This window comes from Protomyctophum bolini (assembly GCF_963924005.1).
Source record: "Protomyctophum bolini genome assembly, chromosome: 3".
Classification (NCBI taxonomy): Eukaryota; Metazoa; Chordata; class Actinopteri; order Myctophiformes; family Myctophidae; genus Protomyctophum; species Protomyctophum bolini.
Window position 1 is genome coordinate 43375120 of NC_137864.1, and position 18441 is coordinate 43393560.

An 18441-nucleotide genomic window follows, 5' to 3' on the forward strand; every position below is an offset into this window, starting at 1 on the left:
CACAAAAGGGACCCGACCCACACATGGGTCGGTCCCGACCCGACCTGGTCCCGACCCACTGTTTCGGAACCAGTGATCTAATTCTAACTCATCACAGGCCGTTCTTGTGGCGTGCAGAGTGTAGAGCCAATCAGACGTGTCTATGGTCTACCCCCCCTTTTGTTACTAGCTATGGTCTATCCTCGTCGAGCAGTGGTGGTGAGCAATGCATAATCGCTCTGATTCCAGAAAGCAAACAGCCACCGAGGGACCGTAGAAGTTTTCTATCAAATATATAGTCCAGACCTCCACCGCCGTCAGTCAGTCATCATCATGTCTGTGCAACTGCAGCTGTATGTGGATATGTTCTCGCAGCCCTGCAGATCCGTGTACATATTCTGCAAGAAGAACAACATTCCCTTTGAATTTAAAGACGTCGCGCTCTTTGACGGTACGTGCAAGTTCAAAGTTAGCCCTGGTCCAGCCTTAGAGTATATTATACACTCGCTATAAAGCACTGGACCCCCTATATAGTTCAAACTTCAAACTAAGTAAACATCACTGCTGCTGCTTGGCTTGAGGGCTACGCTGCTTTGTTGTTATTTAGCCAGGGCTAGAATGTTTCTGATGTTACATCAGAGAGTAGACATTTACTACTTTGTTGTCAGACTTCACTTTGTACAAGCACGTACGGATCACCATCATAACTGCATGCATTTTGCAGCCTTTTGAAACAAAGTTTATTTGGAGAGAGAGCCATATTGGTCAAATTGACCCTATAAGATTATATAACAAACATTCGTATTGTTGGAAAACGCAGATCATTGTGAGTCAATTGAGGCTGATTGTCATGAATACATTGTTTTAATAGGCAGGCATTGTTTAATCATCAGTCAAACATAACGTTTTTATGAATGAAACTATCTAATATCACCAAAACAACAAACGAACCAGGAACAATAATTTCTCTGACTTTGAAATGTTCAGTTTAGCTCTTAATAATGCCAGACCGTGGCCAAATGTGTTTATTTAGCACCCAAATGAGTTACATTGTTAAAGGACCACTTCATCCATTTTCATCCTATCTCTATATAATCTGTCTGTCCAGAGTAGACTAATGCTCGTTATTATTGTCTCAGAGGAGGGCTGCGAGTGCAGTTCTGTATAGGCATGTAAAACGTATGTTTTGTATTAATGCAAGAACAATGGCTTTTATTATAGCATGCTAACTAACTGTCCAGGAATAGAAAATCAGCACCAGGAATAGAAAACTAGCAGGACAAGCAAACTGTTGAATAGTATCCTGAACCTACATTTTCAACTTGTCACTTTTGTGTAAATAATTAGGATACCGTGGGGCTCCCAGATTAGGGCCGTTTCAGAGGTCAGATATGTCATGTTACACTGATAATCCCCATTTGGTTCTTCCGTTTGTCAATCCCAAACATGTTCCCTTTAGGTGAACACTTTGGTGATGAATTTGGGAAGATAAATCTGATAAGAAAAGTCCCTGCAATTAAAGATGGAGACTTCTGTTTGGCTGAAAGGTGAGTACTGTATACAATAATGCAGCAATGGCAAATTAATACATTGATAATTAGTTACCCGAACACAGGTCTACATTTCTCAATGGAAGAGTAGACTTCCAATCCCTATGTGCTAGTTTGATCAAAATATAATTATTATACAAAAAACATGCAGTAATCCTGGTCTCTAAACTGCCTCCCCCTGGCCAGCCGGGGCGACTGATGGAGGGGAAAGGAACTGGTTGGAATAACGTGTTCCTTCCATGCGCTACGTCCAACCAGGGAAACTCCCCCCTGTCAAGTGTAAAGGAGCAACTTGGACACTAATGCATGAGTTCAAGTCCGTTGCTCTCCCCAGGTAGGCGGAGGGTGTGTAGATCCCAGGATCACATTAGATAATTGACACAGGGGTGAAAAATGGGTTACAAAATCGTGGGATAAAAAAAATATTAAAAATAATAATATATATAATTATTATATTAAAAGAAAATCTGCATTGACACTTTACTACAACTCAACAGTTTTAAAGAAAAGCAACATGCTTTCTCTCTCTTGCATGGCCTTCGTATTATTTACCACTGCAGCATTGCAATACTGCAGTACCTGGCTGAGAAGTACAAGACCCCTGACTTCTGGTACCCAGCTGACCTGCAGAAGAGGGCCCGCGTCAATGAGTACATGTCCTGGCAGCACATGGCCATACGATGGCATGGCTCCAAGGTGTTCTGGCTCAGGGTGGGTTCACTTCACACATCCACATTGTTGCACATTTCCTACACAACTGAACTAAACACTAAAGCCATATTCCAACAGCCCAAATCTCGGCCACTCGCTCACTCACCCCTCCACCCACTCCAGCATGGTGGTGTTGGGCGCGATTCATACTCCTATTTTAGAGCCCAATAAAAGTCGGTTCGGCTCTGTAGAGCCTACAATGTGAAGTCTTTTTGAGTGGTGCAACCACTCCAAGGAAGCAACCACTCCAAGGAACAGCAATGTCCGTGTTCACCTACCTATGTGTTCACCTACCTATGTGGCCATGAGCACCAGTATGACTATGAGTACCAGTAGGGGCGCTGAGAACATAGTATTAGTGCTGCACTGTTGCCTGCTAATGAGAGAGAGAGAGAGAGGAGAAGAGGGGAGGGGGGGGGGGGGGGAGAGGGGAGTTGCACCACTCAGTTCACACGGGTGTGATTTTCTTTGAAAAAATATATTTATTGCATACATCAGACAATACAATTACTTTAAAAAACTAAAAAATACAGTACATACATATATACAATATAATAAAATAAGGCCACTTAGACTGGTAATGTGACGTCATTTGAGGTTCGGGGGGGGCGGGTACCGTCATAAAGGTACCTCTTCATTGCTACTGAAAATTTCTGACGAGCCGAAATCATTTCGGCATTACACAGCGGTAAAATAGGAGTATGAATCGGCCCTTAAGGTCACAAAATTGGTGACCTGCTGAAATATGTGACAATCGTGTAGATATCGCATAACGTCAGTGTCCGAATGCAAATCTTTGCGGTTTGTTCATTAGAAGAGTTAAACCTAGCTGGTATTCAGGTCACATATTTAACCCATTTTGGGTGGAAACCCCTTTTGGTGTTTTAAAGCATTATGTTATACTTAAGCTATTTTTGAAAAATCGTGAAAACATTTGAACTCAAATGTTTGCATCTATGCATCTCTTCTGGGGAGGTCCCTGGAACAACATATTTTCAGATGGGGGGCGGAGGCATATTACATATACTTTTTGGGGTCCTTGACATGGAATATTGAGCACCACTAACTAACATAAGGTTTTTCAGAAAACTGTCAGGATGTAGAAGACATTTATAGAATCTGATCTCATGTCAAAATGGATTAAAGATCTCCATGTAAGTTGTATGAAGTCCACAAGATGGTCACATATTTCAGCAGATCACCAATTTCATGCTGGAGTGACAGAGTGTGAGTGACCGAGTGTGAGTGGCCGAGTGTGATTGATCGATTGGCCGAGATTTTCGGTATTGGAATACAATATAGTGTCAATTTAACCACTTAGCCTTAACTTTAACCCTAGCATCCCTATTCTGAAGGGAACATTTGCTGTTTTCGGCAAAGATGTTTGGTGTAGAGGCAGAGGGGTCTGTGTCATTCGTCTTTCTGTGTCCCTTTTATCTCTCTATACATTAGACATGGTTCTGTTTCAGCCATGACCAAATATGTAGTCTTACTAGAATTTCGTGCGCGCTTCGCGCGCACTCATCCCAGAGCTACTTCGCCACGCACTATGGGAAGAAATAAATGCCGGGAGTTGACTCCACATGTAGTAACGGATGGGTTATTGGAAATGTACCATTGTTTTGTCCTGAATATTTCCACAGCCTAATTACTAAAGGATTGTGACTGTGGGACAGACATACAGTCTGACATACAATAGGCTACACGTGTGCACAGAGAATAAACAATGACCTATATGCCCAGATTTCTTAAATTAACATAGTTGGATTTTAACAGAAAGACAATGCCATAAATCAGTCAAAGTAAGTGACAGACTCAACAGTAGCACACAGCATGCAAGGCAGCGATGCATGCGTGCCAACATGTTTGTCCAGCTGAGATTTAGTGTCTCCATCTCTCTGTGGAAGAGGTTGCACATGACCTGTACGGCCACACTGAGGTGCTCCAACACAAACACAGACACAAAACAACACCACGCTGTTTGTCCAGTTGACCCAAATCAACACCAATACCTAGCCTGTTTGTCCAAAACATACTATCTGCTCGCCACGTTTCTACTTCGCCACAACCTAATGTTAGTAACAAATGTAGGGGAGAGCCGCCAAGGTTGTAACGCTTCACGGTTGTAACATGGACGTTATCTCTTGATTGGTCAACGCCACCATGACGCCATCGCGTCAGTATGTGTACAGCAACGTACTCTACGTGCCCAGGAAGTTTGAAGTGTTTACCTTCAAAATGCGTATAATTTTACACCTGGAGTATATGTGTGCTACAATTTTTGTCTTTGGTGTTGGTGAATAAAAATCCACATGGATGTGTTCATGCTTATGTTCTTCATTAGTTTGCATCGTGTTTAGACGGAATTCACGTTCATTCTGGTCTGTAAGCAACTGCAAAGAAAACTTGCAAAAGCGGGTCATTTGTAACATGTGTTACAAATGGTCCGCTTCCATTCAATGCCATTATATGTAATATTTACATATTTGACATATTGGCCAATATTATATGTTCTAAAATTGTATTGTATTGTGTAGTGTATTCTAAAAGTAGTTTAGGGTTGTATAACATTGTACAACTCAATCAATCAAACGTTTGTTTAATCAATGTATTGCCCCATTGAAAAAAAAGAAAAGGCCAAACTGGTACACCCGATACTATTTAATATTTCCCTTATGTTTGATACATTTTCTTATCACATCCATGGTATGAAAACAATGCTAAGGAGTTGCTTCAATGAAATATAATTGCTTTAAGCTGAAAACGGGTTATTAGTTATTATGTGTAGTGTAGTGTAGTCAACATGTTAAGGCTCGTACACAGTGGCCGGTATTTGCTGCGATTATGCTTTCGGGGAGCATTTTTGGCGCTGGCCGAGAAAAACCCCTGATCTGACGTTAAGTGCCCAAATGGTAGATCACGATCTACAAAGGCTTTGCAGGTAGACCACATGACATGGCACTAAAAATATATTTAATTTTAATATAAAAAATGATTTTTGCATCTGCCGCTTTAGATGACCTGAGATGACTTGATTGATTGACATCAAAAAGGGCCTGTCAGCTCAAACACACAATGCAATACTTGTTGTTGCTTACAATCATCAGTAGCAAAGTCAAATACCAACAAAAATAAAAGCCTACGATTTGCATTTTTCCCCCTCTATTTCCCATGCATGTGCGTTTATATGAAAGGCCCCTCAATTACATTTTGTCACTATTTGCAGCAATGGGATGATAGTTTTATTTGGTGGGTATGTTGAGCTGGTGGTTTTGAAAGTAGCTCTCAAGTCCATAAAACAAACTAACATAGGCTACTTCTCTATAATCAGAATCATGAATAGGCCTATTTAATTTATACAAAAGGAGAAGAGAGAGAGAGAGAGCAATGTGTTTGTGTCTCAAACTTTGTCTAATATTGTTTTAGAGCAGTGGTTCTCAAACATTGTCATGGCAAGAGCAAAGGACCCCCAATATTTTTTCAATCTACAAAAATAATCCCAAAATCGCTGATAAATTAAATTACATTATTTACTAATCGCTTATTTGGCAACACTGGCCAGAAACAAACAGTGTTGCTTTTTGTTGCAGCTCCGTGGCTGGGAGATGGGAACTTTCTGTTACAGTTAAATCAATATAAAAGTACCACACAACTGAAAAGTTTCGCGACTGTGACCGCAAGTTAGAGACGTGTGTGGCTATAATGACGCACAGCTGTTATGTAATCGCGCATCTATAAATTCTAAGCGTGTGAGCCGGGACTGTGTGTGTGTGTGTGTGTGTGTGTGTATATATACATTCCGTCGGTAATTCCCTGTAGGCTTCACGTGAATAATGTTGTGTGCGCGCGTGCGGAGAAATAGTTATTTAATGAATCGCATGTTGGTGTGTGTGTGTGTGTGTGTGTGGGGGGGGGCCTTACAGGCGTGCATGTGCTTGTGTGTGCGTGCAGGCGTATGTATACATGTGTAGTACTGGGCAGTTGGCTGTGTGGCGAAAATAGGCAAAGTGATCGGTGTAAGGGTGATATTTTGGCACAATCCGATTAATGACAAAGAACAATGTTGATGTAACTAAGGGAATCGTCGAGTCATTTATTTTGTAAATAAAGAGATTTAGATGGAATAAGCGAAATAGCGATCGTATAATCTCTCCTGTTCCTTCTTTCTCTCATCAATGTCCTGCGGACCTGCGCGAGATCAGATTCTGTGCTGCGCGAGATGACATTGTCAAGCTAGTGTGGGGGCGGACCTGGTAAGTGAGGGAAGTGTTGCCAGGTTTGCGAATTGTAAGCGAGTTGCAGTGTATGTAAGTAGCGTGGTTAAAGTCCTTGTTTCTCGGCGTGTTGTGGCAACAGCGTAGGCTGTTGCCTGGGGGGTGTGGGTACTTTGGGAAGAAAATGTTTGTATTAAACAAATGCATTGCCGGCGTGAGTGTGGAAGGGAGCCAGTGTTAGTGCCAATGAAAAGTCTATTTGGCTGGTGGTCTGGGTTGGGGTTGGCGTGGGCCGTGTAATGAGGAGATCAGGGCTCAAGATTAACGGCGTCCCGACGTCCCGGGGACTGTAAAATATCTATTTGGGACGTAAATGTATCTCATCCGGGACGGTTTCGGGACGAGAGGAGTTTTTACACTGAAAATGCGCATTTCGTGTGCAGCCATGAGCAGCATGAGAATTTTCCGTGCCGTCAACCAATGCTCTGTCCTCCCGTTGACAACAACAACGCACACACTACATTCACCCAACGGAATCATAGGAATTATATTGCTTTTGCCCCGTGGATGAGACATTTAGATTGAAAAACTATCGGTTGGAAGCGTGGATAAGACCATGGTTGTGTGCCACAGAAAGGTCCCATGGGGCTACACTACACCAACGTTTAACGTTAGCTTCCATGCTAGGCTTGCTAGCTGGCATCGACATTAAATAATATGTTGGTATAATCATCTGAAGCAACAGATGTTTTATAATGCTCAGATTGTTCTGGAATTGCTGCCCCAACACTGTGGCCGTGCACACCCCAAAACCAAAACGCTCTCATTCCACAGTTTTTATTGATTGTATTTATTATTATTATTTATTGATCCTTCGTCTTAGTATTCCCCCTAATAAAGTTGTTTTTATTTGTTTTCTCATGCCAACCATGTAATAGACATTTGAGTATTCATATACCTGCATTGCTGCACGTTATCTGTTGGTCTTGATCAAGTAGCCTACACCAAAATAACAAAATCCATTTGAAAATAAAAATCACTGTTCTCAGGTCGAATATTGATATGCGATTAAAATGTGATTAATTTAGATTAATTAATTACAAAGCCTCTGATTAATTCGATTAACATTTTTAACCAAGCCCTATTTTTCATCTGGGAGCATTTTGACTAAATCAGTCTATCTACAGAAGAAACATGAAGCCAAACAATTAATGTACTGCATGTATTCAATACATGCAGTACATTATTTGTTTGGCTTAATTGTATTTCTATTACAATAGGAATACTGTAACTGCCGGGGAGGGGACACTTGTTGGTTTTAACTTCAATTATTTTGTTTGAAGTTGATTTGTTTTATTTACTTTGCTTTGGTATATACTTATTTTTGACACTTGTATGTTTGGTTTACCTTTATTTTATTAATTTCACAATTTGAGTGATGCTTTTTGTAAAAAAAATCCCGGGACGGTATACATTTACTTCGGGACGGTTCAAATTGTATTTTGGGACGGTTCCGGGACGGTGGTGAAAAAAGTTAGTCTTGAGCCCTGGAGGAGATCGCATACACACACTGCGAAGAGACTGCGAAGGGTAAGTGTGTGACGTCACTGCCCGTGTGAGTGTGTGTGAGAAGTGAGTGTGCGTGAGTCTGGTGTGTAAGATGGTGTTGTGGGCGTTGCAGTAGCGACGTAGCTGTTGTGGCTTTGGGTTTTTCTTCTGAGTATGGGTACCACTTCTCCCATATATATAAGATGTCATCATATTACTGACATCAGACTCAGAGGGCTCCTTAAAGGGTATCCACACTGTGAGCTAGCTTGTAATAATATGATATCTCAGAGTGATGGTGACATCAGCGACAGAATTGTCTCCATATATGGTCATGTTATGTTTGTTATTCCCACCGTCCGCCCACAAGGCAATGTTAATTGCGAACGCAGTGATTGCGAACGCAGTGATTGCGAAGGCAGTGAGCACTTACTATGAAACCTAGCAGATCATGTCTGTCTGTGTGTGTGTCCCACCTTTGTGCCCATATATGGAGCTGAGTGATTTGTTTGTGATTTATGCAACACACTCCATATTTGGTAACTTAACTTAAAAAAATAATAACTTAAAAATAAATCTTAAAAAAACCCAAATATGTACGAGCTGCGTTCGCTTCCCGCGTTTGCGCATCTTACTGGTATAGGATAAGGTTAACAAGACGGGGTTTAATAACGGCATGGTTTCCACCTGGATCTCGGACAACATGTGGTCAGTCTATGACATCAGCACCACCATGACCCTCGGTTATCTCCAGATTTGGGCAAAGTTTCTGCCTATTCGACCTCCATTGACTTCCAGTATTCATGTTTTATCAAGTAAAAAACTTGATAAAACAACTATAAAACATGTGAGAAATTGTCAGGGATTTACTTCTCTGGCCTACAGTACAAAACATTTGGCGCTTAGCGAGCGATTCAGCGGTTTGTGGGATCACACAGGGGTCACACCTTAGCGCACAGCCACGGACAGAGGAAGCTGGCGCCTGACGTCATTCCGGCTTTTTAGACAGCTGGTGGATGGAAAAGAAGCTCCACCTCTGCGGCTCAAGTACTCCTGGATCGAACCCCGACCTCCCAGTCTCAGGGCGGACACTCTAACCACTGAGCTGGAAATGAATAAAGCAATAAATAAATAAAATTAAATATAAAACAAAATAATAGTTATTTATCTACTATACATGGGAGAAGTGGTACCCATACTCATTCTTTGAACTCTATCTCCGACCGAACCACACTTTTACCACACATCTCTATATGCAAAATAAATTCGGCACGCTCCCCGAACTGACATAGGCTCTTTTTTAGCCGTTCAAGTGTCTTATTTACTCTGCAAATATTACTTTTATGAGGTTTTCCTACACGGAACACGGAATCACTGCTGCCCCAACACGGTCACAAACAAGCCCAACAAGCCCACAAAAAAGGCCTTTAAACCACGCTACTTACATACACTACAACTCGCTTACAATTCGCAAACCTGGCAACACCCTGCCTCTTACGTCACCAGCTCTGTTCTGTCCGTCGAGCTCACACTCTGTCGCAGCCATCTTGCTTTTCTTTTGGATGGGCGAGTGGACATTTAATGCAAATAAATTAATTATAGGTCCAGCAAGCAAATCATGATGGTCTGTTTGTGCTCAATAGGTCACAATAACATTCCGAAATTAGGTGTTGTGTTTTGTATGACATTTTCCCCAGTAGTAGTTGCATATCTATCTCAGCTTTTGCCTGATAGCACACATGCTAACGTCAGCAGCATTTCATGACAGGTTGCCATAGCAACATACAGTGTGCGCAGACCTAACATGAGTTGCTTACAACAGAAACACACGGCCTTTTAACCACGCTACTTACACACAACAGGTCGGGAGTTATTAAACCGAACGTGGACGCTGTTTCAGTGTTACACTTGCTGCGCATATCGGATTAATTGTAACGGCATGCATGATAAATGTAACAACGCTAAAAAACACCATTAAACATATCGTTTTCAGCTTAAAGCAATTATATCTCATTGAAGCAACTCCTTAGCATTGTTTTCATACCATGGATGTGATAAGAAAATGTATCAAACATAAGGGAAATATTAAATAGTATCGGGTGTACCAGTTTGGCCATTTCTTTTTTTTCAATGGGCCAATACATTGATTAAACAAACGTTTGATTGATTGAGTTGTACAATGTTATACAACCCTAAACAAATTTTAGAATACACTACACAATACAATACAATTTTAGAACATATTTTGCACGTTTCATTTTTTTACTCAGAGATCCGTTTAGCTACACATCTAATATTTTCACGCAACGGACCTACACATGTCAGCTACCATAAACCACTTCAAGTTATTAGGACGAAATAACTGACAGGAGTGACGGTGCTGTGCTGTGAGTAAACTAATAGGGGAGAGCCGCCAAGGATGTAACATTTTGCACGTTTCATTTTTTTACTCAGAGATCCGTTTAGCTACACATGTAATATTTTCAGGCAACGGACCTACACATGTCAGCTACCATAAACCACTTCAAGTTATTTTTCTGATAAAACAGGTCGGCAGTTATTAAACCGAACGTGGACGCTGTTTCAGTGTTACATTTGCTGCGCATATCGGATTAATTGTAACGCCATGCATGATCAATGTAACAACGCTAAAAAACAACATTAAACATATCGTTTTCAGCTTAAAGCAATTATATTTCATTGAAGCAACTCCTTAGCATTGTTTTCATACCATGGATGTGATACGAAAATGTATCAAACATAAGGGAAATATTAAATAGTATCGGGTGTACCAGTTTGGGCATTTCTTTTTTTTCAATGGGGCAATACATTGATTAAACAAACGTTTGATTGATTGAGTTGTACAATGTTATACAACCCTAAACAAATTTTAGAATACACTACACAATACAATACAATTTTAGAACATATTTTGCACGTTTCATTTTTTTACTCAGAGATCCGTTTAGCTACACATGTAATATTTTCAGGCAACGGACCTACACATGTCAGCTACCATAAACCACTTCAAGTCATTAGGACGAAATAACTGACAGGAGTGACGGTGCTGTGCTGTGAGTAAACTAATAGGGGAGAGCCGCCAAGGATGTAACATTTTGCACGTTTCATTTTTTTACTCAGAGATCCGTTTAGCTACACATGTAATATTTTCAGGCAACGGACCTACACATGTCAGCTACCATAAACCACTTCAAGTTATTTTTTTGATAAAACAGGTCGGGAGTTATTAAACCGAACGTGGACGCTGTTTCAGTGTTACATTTGCTGCGCATATCGGATTAATTGTAACGGCATGCATGATAAATGTAACAACGCTAAAAAACACTATTAAACATATCGTTTTCAGCTTAAAGCAATTATATTTCATTGAAGCAACTCCTTAGCATTGTTTTCATACCATGGATGTGATAAGAAAATGTATCAAACATAAGGGAAATATGAAATAGTATCGGGTGTACCAGTTTGGGCTTTTCTTTTTTTTCAATGGGGCAATACATTGATTAAACAAAAGTTTGATTGATTGAGTTGTACAATGTTATACAACCCTAAACTAATTTTAGAATACACTACACAATACAATACAAATTTAGAACATATAATATAGGCCAATATGTCAAATATGTAAATATTACATACAATGGCATTGAATGGAAGCGGACCATTTGTAACACATGTTACAAATGACCCGCTTTTGCACGTTTTCTTTGCCGTTGCTTACAGACCAGAATGAACGTGAATTCCGTCTAAACACGATGCAAACTAATGAAGAACATAAGCATGAAGACATCCATGTGGATTTTTATTCACCAAAACCAAAGAAAAAAAATGCAGCACACATATACTCCAGGTGTAAAATTATACGCATTTTGAAAAAAGTCAGATTTTCGCCAATAACTCCCCGTAGGACACAGGTAAACACTTCAAACTTCCTGGCCATATAGAGTACGTTGCTGCACACATACTGACGCGATGGCGTCATGGTGGCGTTGACCAATCAAGAGATAACGTCCATGTTACAACCGTGAAGCGTTACAACCTTGGCGGCTCTCCCCTACATTTGTTACTAACATTAGGTTGTGGCAACGTAGAAACGTGGCGAGCAGATAGTGTGTTTTGGACAAACAGGCTAGGTATTGGTGTTGATTTGAGTCAACTGGACAAACAGCGTGGTGGTGTTTTGTGTCTGTGTTTGTGTTGGAGCGCCTCAGTGTGGCCGTACAGGTCATGTGCAACCTCTTCCACAGAGAGATGGAGACACTAAATCTCAGCTGGACAAACATGTTTGCATGCATGCATCGCTGCCTTGCATGCTGTGTGCTAGGCCTACTGTTGAGTCTGTCACTTACTTTGACTGATTTATGGCATTGTCTTTCTGTTAAAATCCAACTATGTTAATTTAAGAACTCTGGGCATATAGGTCATTGTTTATTCACTGTGCACATGTGTAGCCTATTGTATGTCAGACTGTATGTGTGTCCCACAGTCACAATCCTTTAGTAATTAGGCTGTGGAAATATTCAGGACAAAACAATGGTACATTTCCAATAACCCATCCGTTACTACATGTGGAGTCAACTCCCGCCATTTATTTCTTCCCATAGTGCGTGGCGAAGTAGCTCTGGGATGAGTGCGCGCGTAGCGCGCACGAAATTCTAGTAATATTATAATATATTTCTTTGTTTCACAGGTTTTGATTCCAAAGATTCTGGGGAAGGCGGTCCCCCAAGACAAGCTGGATGCGGCCTTGGAGGATCTGAACGGCTCTCTCAAACTGCTCGAAGAGAAGTTCCTTCAGGACAAGGCCTTCATCGCAGGAGACCAGATCTCATTGGCCGATCTGGTGGCCATCGTTGAGGTCATGCAGGTGAGCAGGAGGAATACTATAATGTAAAGCTGCATTCAATCCCCTACCCATGTGATTTGTGATTTTATTGATTTCTTGTTGTTATTGTCATGTATTTTCTTCTATTGTGTGCCTCCTTGCTATGTTTTTATTCAATTTCTTTTGTATACTGTAGCACATTTCAACAACAAGGCAATTCAATGTGCTTTACACAGAACATCAAGCAAAGGAAACACAAATATAGTATTTATTTTCAGCATCAATAAAGAATGACCCAGAGACTTATTTGCAGTGACAACAATCAGGGTACACACACACACACAGTGAAATCCACATTGTTGATTTGACGTGGAATACCTTGTCTTTTGCTCCTGTTTACTGTAAATCGCTCTGGATTAAGAGCATCTGTTAAAGGCCTAATCTTTCAGAGTGTAATAGTGTATTGAACACTGCATTTAGCTTTGTACCCGCAGCACTAGCCTCAACGACCTTACAGACGTATGCAAAGGCTAAACTTATGTAATTTAGATAGAATATTATGTAGACAAGTAATCTAGTGTATACTCTAGTGTATATTTATTTCATTGTATGGATATTCTACTGTTGGACAGATGTTAGGTTGTTGATGATTCTTGATGACTATTTCTATGTACAGGTATCTGATGTATTTACCATACAGTGTTCTTGCTTACTCTAAGTCGTGTTGTACTTGTGCGTGTCTTTGTGACAGCCTGTGGCGTCTGGTTTGGACGTGTTCGAGGGGAGACCGAAGCTCAGCGCCTGGCGGGACAGGGTCCAGGAGACCATCGGGAAGGAGCTGTTCGATGAAGCTCATAAAAAGATCTTCGCTGCCAAGGAGACGACGGCGACCATGGACGACAGCAAGCTGCAGGTCTTCAAACCCAAGGTCATGAGAATGTTTATGTGATGACCAAAGTCTTGATCAACGTTCACTGCTTGAGGTTGACAATACAACACAGATAATCCACGTTATATCTTTCATACTTCATATACTTTATGCAGGTCAACTTGTAATCCTGTTTGTCTTAAAAATGATGCACTGTAACCTAATGGCCTTAACATTTGAAAGCATACTTTCTTTTTAATGTGCCGCTTTGTGCCTTTGGACACAATAAAGTGTTGTTGCTTAATGTTCTGGACTGGAGGAATGTGAAACGTGAGAGCGTGCGATCCCCCGACAGCAGGATTGGCTGAATGATATCTCTGCAAGCCACAGTCTCTGTGTCTACAAGACAGCCTCCAGAGATCATTTTCATTGTAAGCAGTGAAGTCAACACCAGACTATTCCTCATTTCATGCAGTCAGACGGTCAGATGTTCCCACGATCTGAACAGTGGTGCAAAGCCAGCTGTAATTCTGTCATTTATATTATTGTATTGATAACTGAATTACGATCATTGTATCATTACTGAATGCAAGTTGAAGAGATCACCACAGTTATTTGGACTTTCATAACGTGTATAAACGGGAGCGGTGAAGTTTATAGAACATTATAAAACTGGCTGACGACACTAAAGAACCATTTAATTAATGCACACAGCGAGTTGACTGGCTGTAGTTTCAATAATACCGTCAGATGTTTCAGTGACATCAGTAGAACTCACCTGAGCGTGTTGTCAGATGTTTCAGTGACATCAGTAGAACTCACCGGAGCGTGTTGTCAGATGTTTCAGTGACATCAGTAGAACTCACCTGAGCGTGTTGTCAGTTGTTTCAGTGACATCAGTAGAACTCACCTGAGCGTGTTGTCAGATGTTTCAGTGACATCAGTGGAACTCACCTGAGCGTGTTGTCAGATGTTTCAGTGACATCAGTAGAACTCACCTGAGCGTGTCGTCAGATGTTTCAGTGACATCAGTAGAACTCACCTGAGCGTGTCGTCAGATGTTTCAGTGACATCAGTGGAACTCACCTCAGCGTGTCGTCAGATGAGATGTTTAGTGCCTACAAAATACTGCTCAGCAGGAAATTCCCAAACGAGGCATTTCCTGTTTTCGGAACAGTTATTTGTCCCTTTAATTTCGGTACACTTAGAAGTATGTACCATTTTTGTCAAGCTGCCTTTTGTCCTTATACTCGTCTGTTAACCCATTCTGACCTGAGATCAGATTCTAAAAATATCTGTTTGAAAATGACAGTTTTCTGAAAAAGCTGTTTCTATGTCAGCCGTTCAGCCACTCGGTGGCTTGTAGATCTGCTATTTTTCAATAGCTAAAGCACAACATAATGCTAACACCAAAAGGGGTTCCCGCCCAAAATGGGAAAGCAGAACCATATTATTATTTGTTTCAGTGATTTTACGTCACTTGAAGGTTTGCTTCCACGCGCATGTTGACATTGTGAGGAGCATTCTTTAGACCAGTGCTCCATAAAGTTCACGAAATGTTTCCACTTTAAAGCGAGTGAAAGTGACATTTTGTTAAGTGTTAAATAACTTATGAAATCGGAAGTGATGGGGGGACGAGGGGGTGCAGTACTTAGTTTAGACAGTTTTTGGTTTAGACTAGTCATTGGTTAGACCAGTCATTAGTTCTACAACTACAACCTATCTCAAACCCTCACCCTAAATCTAACCTCCCAACCAATGACTAGTCTAAACTAAGTATGCACCCGGACGAGGAAGAAAGAAAAAGACCTTGAACATTATACAATTGAACCTGATAATTTCTCTTTGTGGTTTTTTATCTCCCGATTGGATGGTATCCTGTCCTGAACTATATTTTCCCATGAGGCTGAGAGACCATGTTACTGAACAAACCATAGCAATAATGACGTTTAACAAAAAGGAGCGTGGGTAGTTATCGCCTATCCCATCAGAGCATTCACCTCTGACAACAACAGGAGGCACTGCTTTGAAGGAAGTCAATGACTTCAAGTACCTGGGCTCATGGGTCAACTCAACCTCAAATACGGGTCTCTAGATGGGTGCTACACCAGAATGCTGCGTGCAGCACTCAACACCAGTAAAAGCACACATGTTACCAACACAAATCTGTATGATGGAATGCCAAGGGTGAGCCAGATAATAGCAGCCAGGAGAATGAGTGTCTGTGGGAAGTGGGAACTGAGTAACTGACGGAGAATTTCCATCTTACTACTGTGTTTAATTGCTACATAACATAGCACTCTCTGCCCACAGGGCCTCTTGAGGTTAGGTTGACATTAACCAATTATATTCACTAGATTATTTTCATATAACGATATTGTTGGTCATTATATTTAATGTTTTCTCTTCGTCCTCTTCTGTTCTGGGAAACCGAGATTTCAGGGTCGATTGAAACCGAGATGTCAGGGTCGATTGCACAGATAACGGTGAATTCTCCCACTCAACTCTCTCACCGCTCTCTGCCTGTCTCTCCCTTTCCCCAGTACATCTCTCTCTCTCTCTCTCTCTGAACTGAGACAATATATTACTTGTGTTCTCCTTTCTCATGCTATGTTGCTTGAAGATCCTGCCACGAGCACATCTGTCAAATAACATTCCACTTATACGTGTAATAAAGACCACTTGAGACAGTTATTTTGTCATTACTATTCCTCAACTGTTATAGTCTATAAATAAGCCACATCAGGACCAACACACGGGCACCGGTCACGAGGTCATCCCACATCAACATATGTGGATGTACTCCAGAACAGACGCAGGTGTGCAGAGCGCCAACAAGCTGGCCAGATGTATGGAGAACCGGGATGACTGGAACTTAAGCAACGATGGAGGGCTCGTCTGAGGACGACCTAGAGAGACTGCCATCCAGTGGGTGAATTGCTAAAGGTCATAGAACCTACTTTTTGAAGGCCATCTTTCTTCCAACAACATTTAGGCACTACCAATTATTTATTAAATATATGCAGAAAATGCATGTAGAATTCTAAAAAAGGGAAGACTTCTTCCTCAAATTATATATCAATATATTTCAACGTATGATGTGATGTGACCAGAGTTCAGTTGAAAGAGTCTTATAAGGTGTGTAAAAACTCCTGAGAATATTTAACCAAATTAAGAAAACAGTGGATCAGAGTAGACATTGGGTAATGAGCAAAGAAATAAGCATTTATTTTACAGGCAATCGATGCTATTTTTCAATCAATATGTGAAAGATACACAACATAGAAACGATGTTCTTTCAATACCATAACATTTTATGGTTCGGGTTTAGACACATGTTAAAATATAGAATTGAATTGAAGGGCTGCTTTTTGTTTCCCTACCCAATACCCCTCGTTGCGTCCAGTCCCCTCCAAGCATCCCTCACATTGCCATTCCTCAGATTCTCCATTCTTATAGTCTGTTTTTCCCTTTCTTAATCACTTATTTCCTTGTTTAGATCTCTCACTTTTTGCTGGTCTCCCTCCAGAAATGCTAATATGCTATTTTCTTCTGATGTAGGCTTTGTTTAATTTCGTTATTAACCCATGGTTTGTTATTGGAAATTATTAATTATTATAGGAAATCAGGATAACTGGTGACGGTATCGGTCAACACTTGTGTTAATTACAAGGGACCTGGTGGTCACTGATGTCTCGTCGTGACACCTGTATTCCGTTCCATGCTATAATAATGTTATCACTTATCATTCTTTAAATGTTTTATTTTATTCTATAATGCTAAATGCCCAAAAATATGATGATATAGAAAAATACACCTGCACACTGTTTATCTGCATGCTCGGTGCAAGAGGATAATGTATTAAGAAAGGATAATGATTCGGTCACCTTCAGGCCAGCCTGAAGAACTTTATCATTGATGTGCACTTGCCTACGCACCTGCTCCTAGACCTTACTCTATGTGTGCGAAAGTATTTATTTAATGCCCTACAGTACGTGGATACATGTACTGTAGTGTAGGGCATTCATTTATTTAAAAAAAATAAAAAATGTTTAATTATGGAGATTCAAAATGTCTACCCCGGTCATTATACAATACTGTAACTGGAGGGTGGATGAGGAACTGAGATGGACTTCTTTGAAGGAAGTGTTATCAACCTTTATGTGCTTTGTTGGAATTGCTATAGCTTCCTTGACTGAGTCAGTTTAATACTCCTTTTCAAATACCCTTAGAGCCTTAATTGCTTTACTTCTGTATCTGCCCTACCCTAAACCTTTCTTGGAAGTCAAGCCTATATACAGCATTTTCATATACTAACTGTGCACTTCTTTCTTTGGAAAGCAATAAAATACAGCCAGTACAAAACTACTGAAAGCTACATTTTGTGTATTTAATGGTAAATGGACTGCATTTAGGGCTACAGTGTGTAATAGCACCATTCAAAACACTATTATTACAGTATGTACAGTATGCATTATGTGTACTCTCATGGCAAAGTCAGCTCTGCAAAGTGCCAACCTGCTCATTGGGAGAAGTTAGGGGTTCAGTGTATTGCTCAAAGACACGCCGGCATGCTATTTCTTGGAGAAGCCTGCAGGATCGTTTTAACGTTTCAAGTTTCAATTTATACGCTTTAACTGTTCTTACTCTTTAGAACAGCTGCCTGTTTGTCAGGAGATTTATAAAGAAAGTCTTATTAATAGGAAATTCCATTCTGAGGTAGAATCT

General features: G+C 40.7%; 1 protein-coding gene across 1 annotated transcript; it reads left to right on the forward strand.

Annotated features, from left to right (window-relative positions):
- Window positions 1–179: 179 nt before the first annotated feature.
- gstt1b (glutathione S-transferase theta 1b) lies at window positions 180–16397 on the forward strand. The gene is made up of 5 exons (XM_080759311.1): window positions 180–430; window positions 1439–1526; window positions 2090–2240; window positions 12711–12887; window positions 13597–16397. Exons 1-5 carry the CDS (start codon window positions 313–315, stop codon window positions 13792–13794), a joined length of 732 nt encoding a protein of 243 aa, XP_080615437.1. The 5' UTR covers window positions 180–312; the 3' UTR covers window positions 13795–16397.
- The last annotated feature ends 2044 nt before the right edge of the window (window positions 16398–18441 follow it).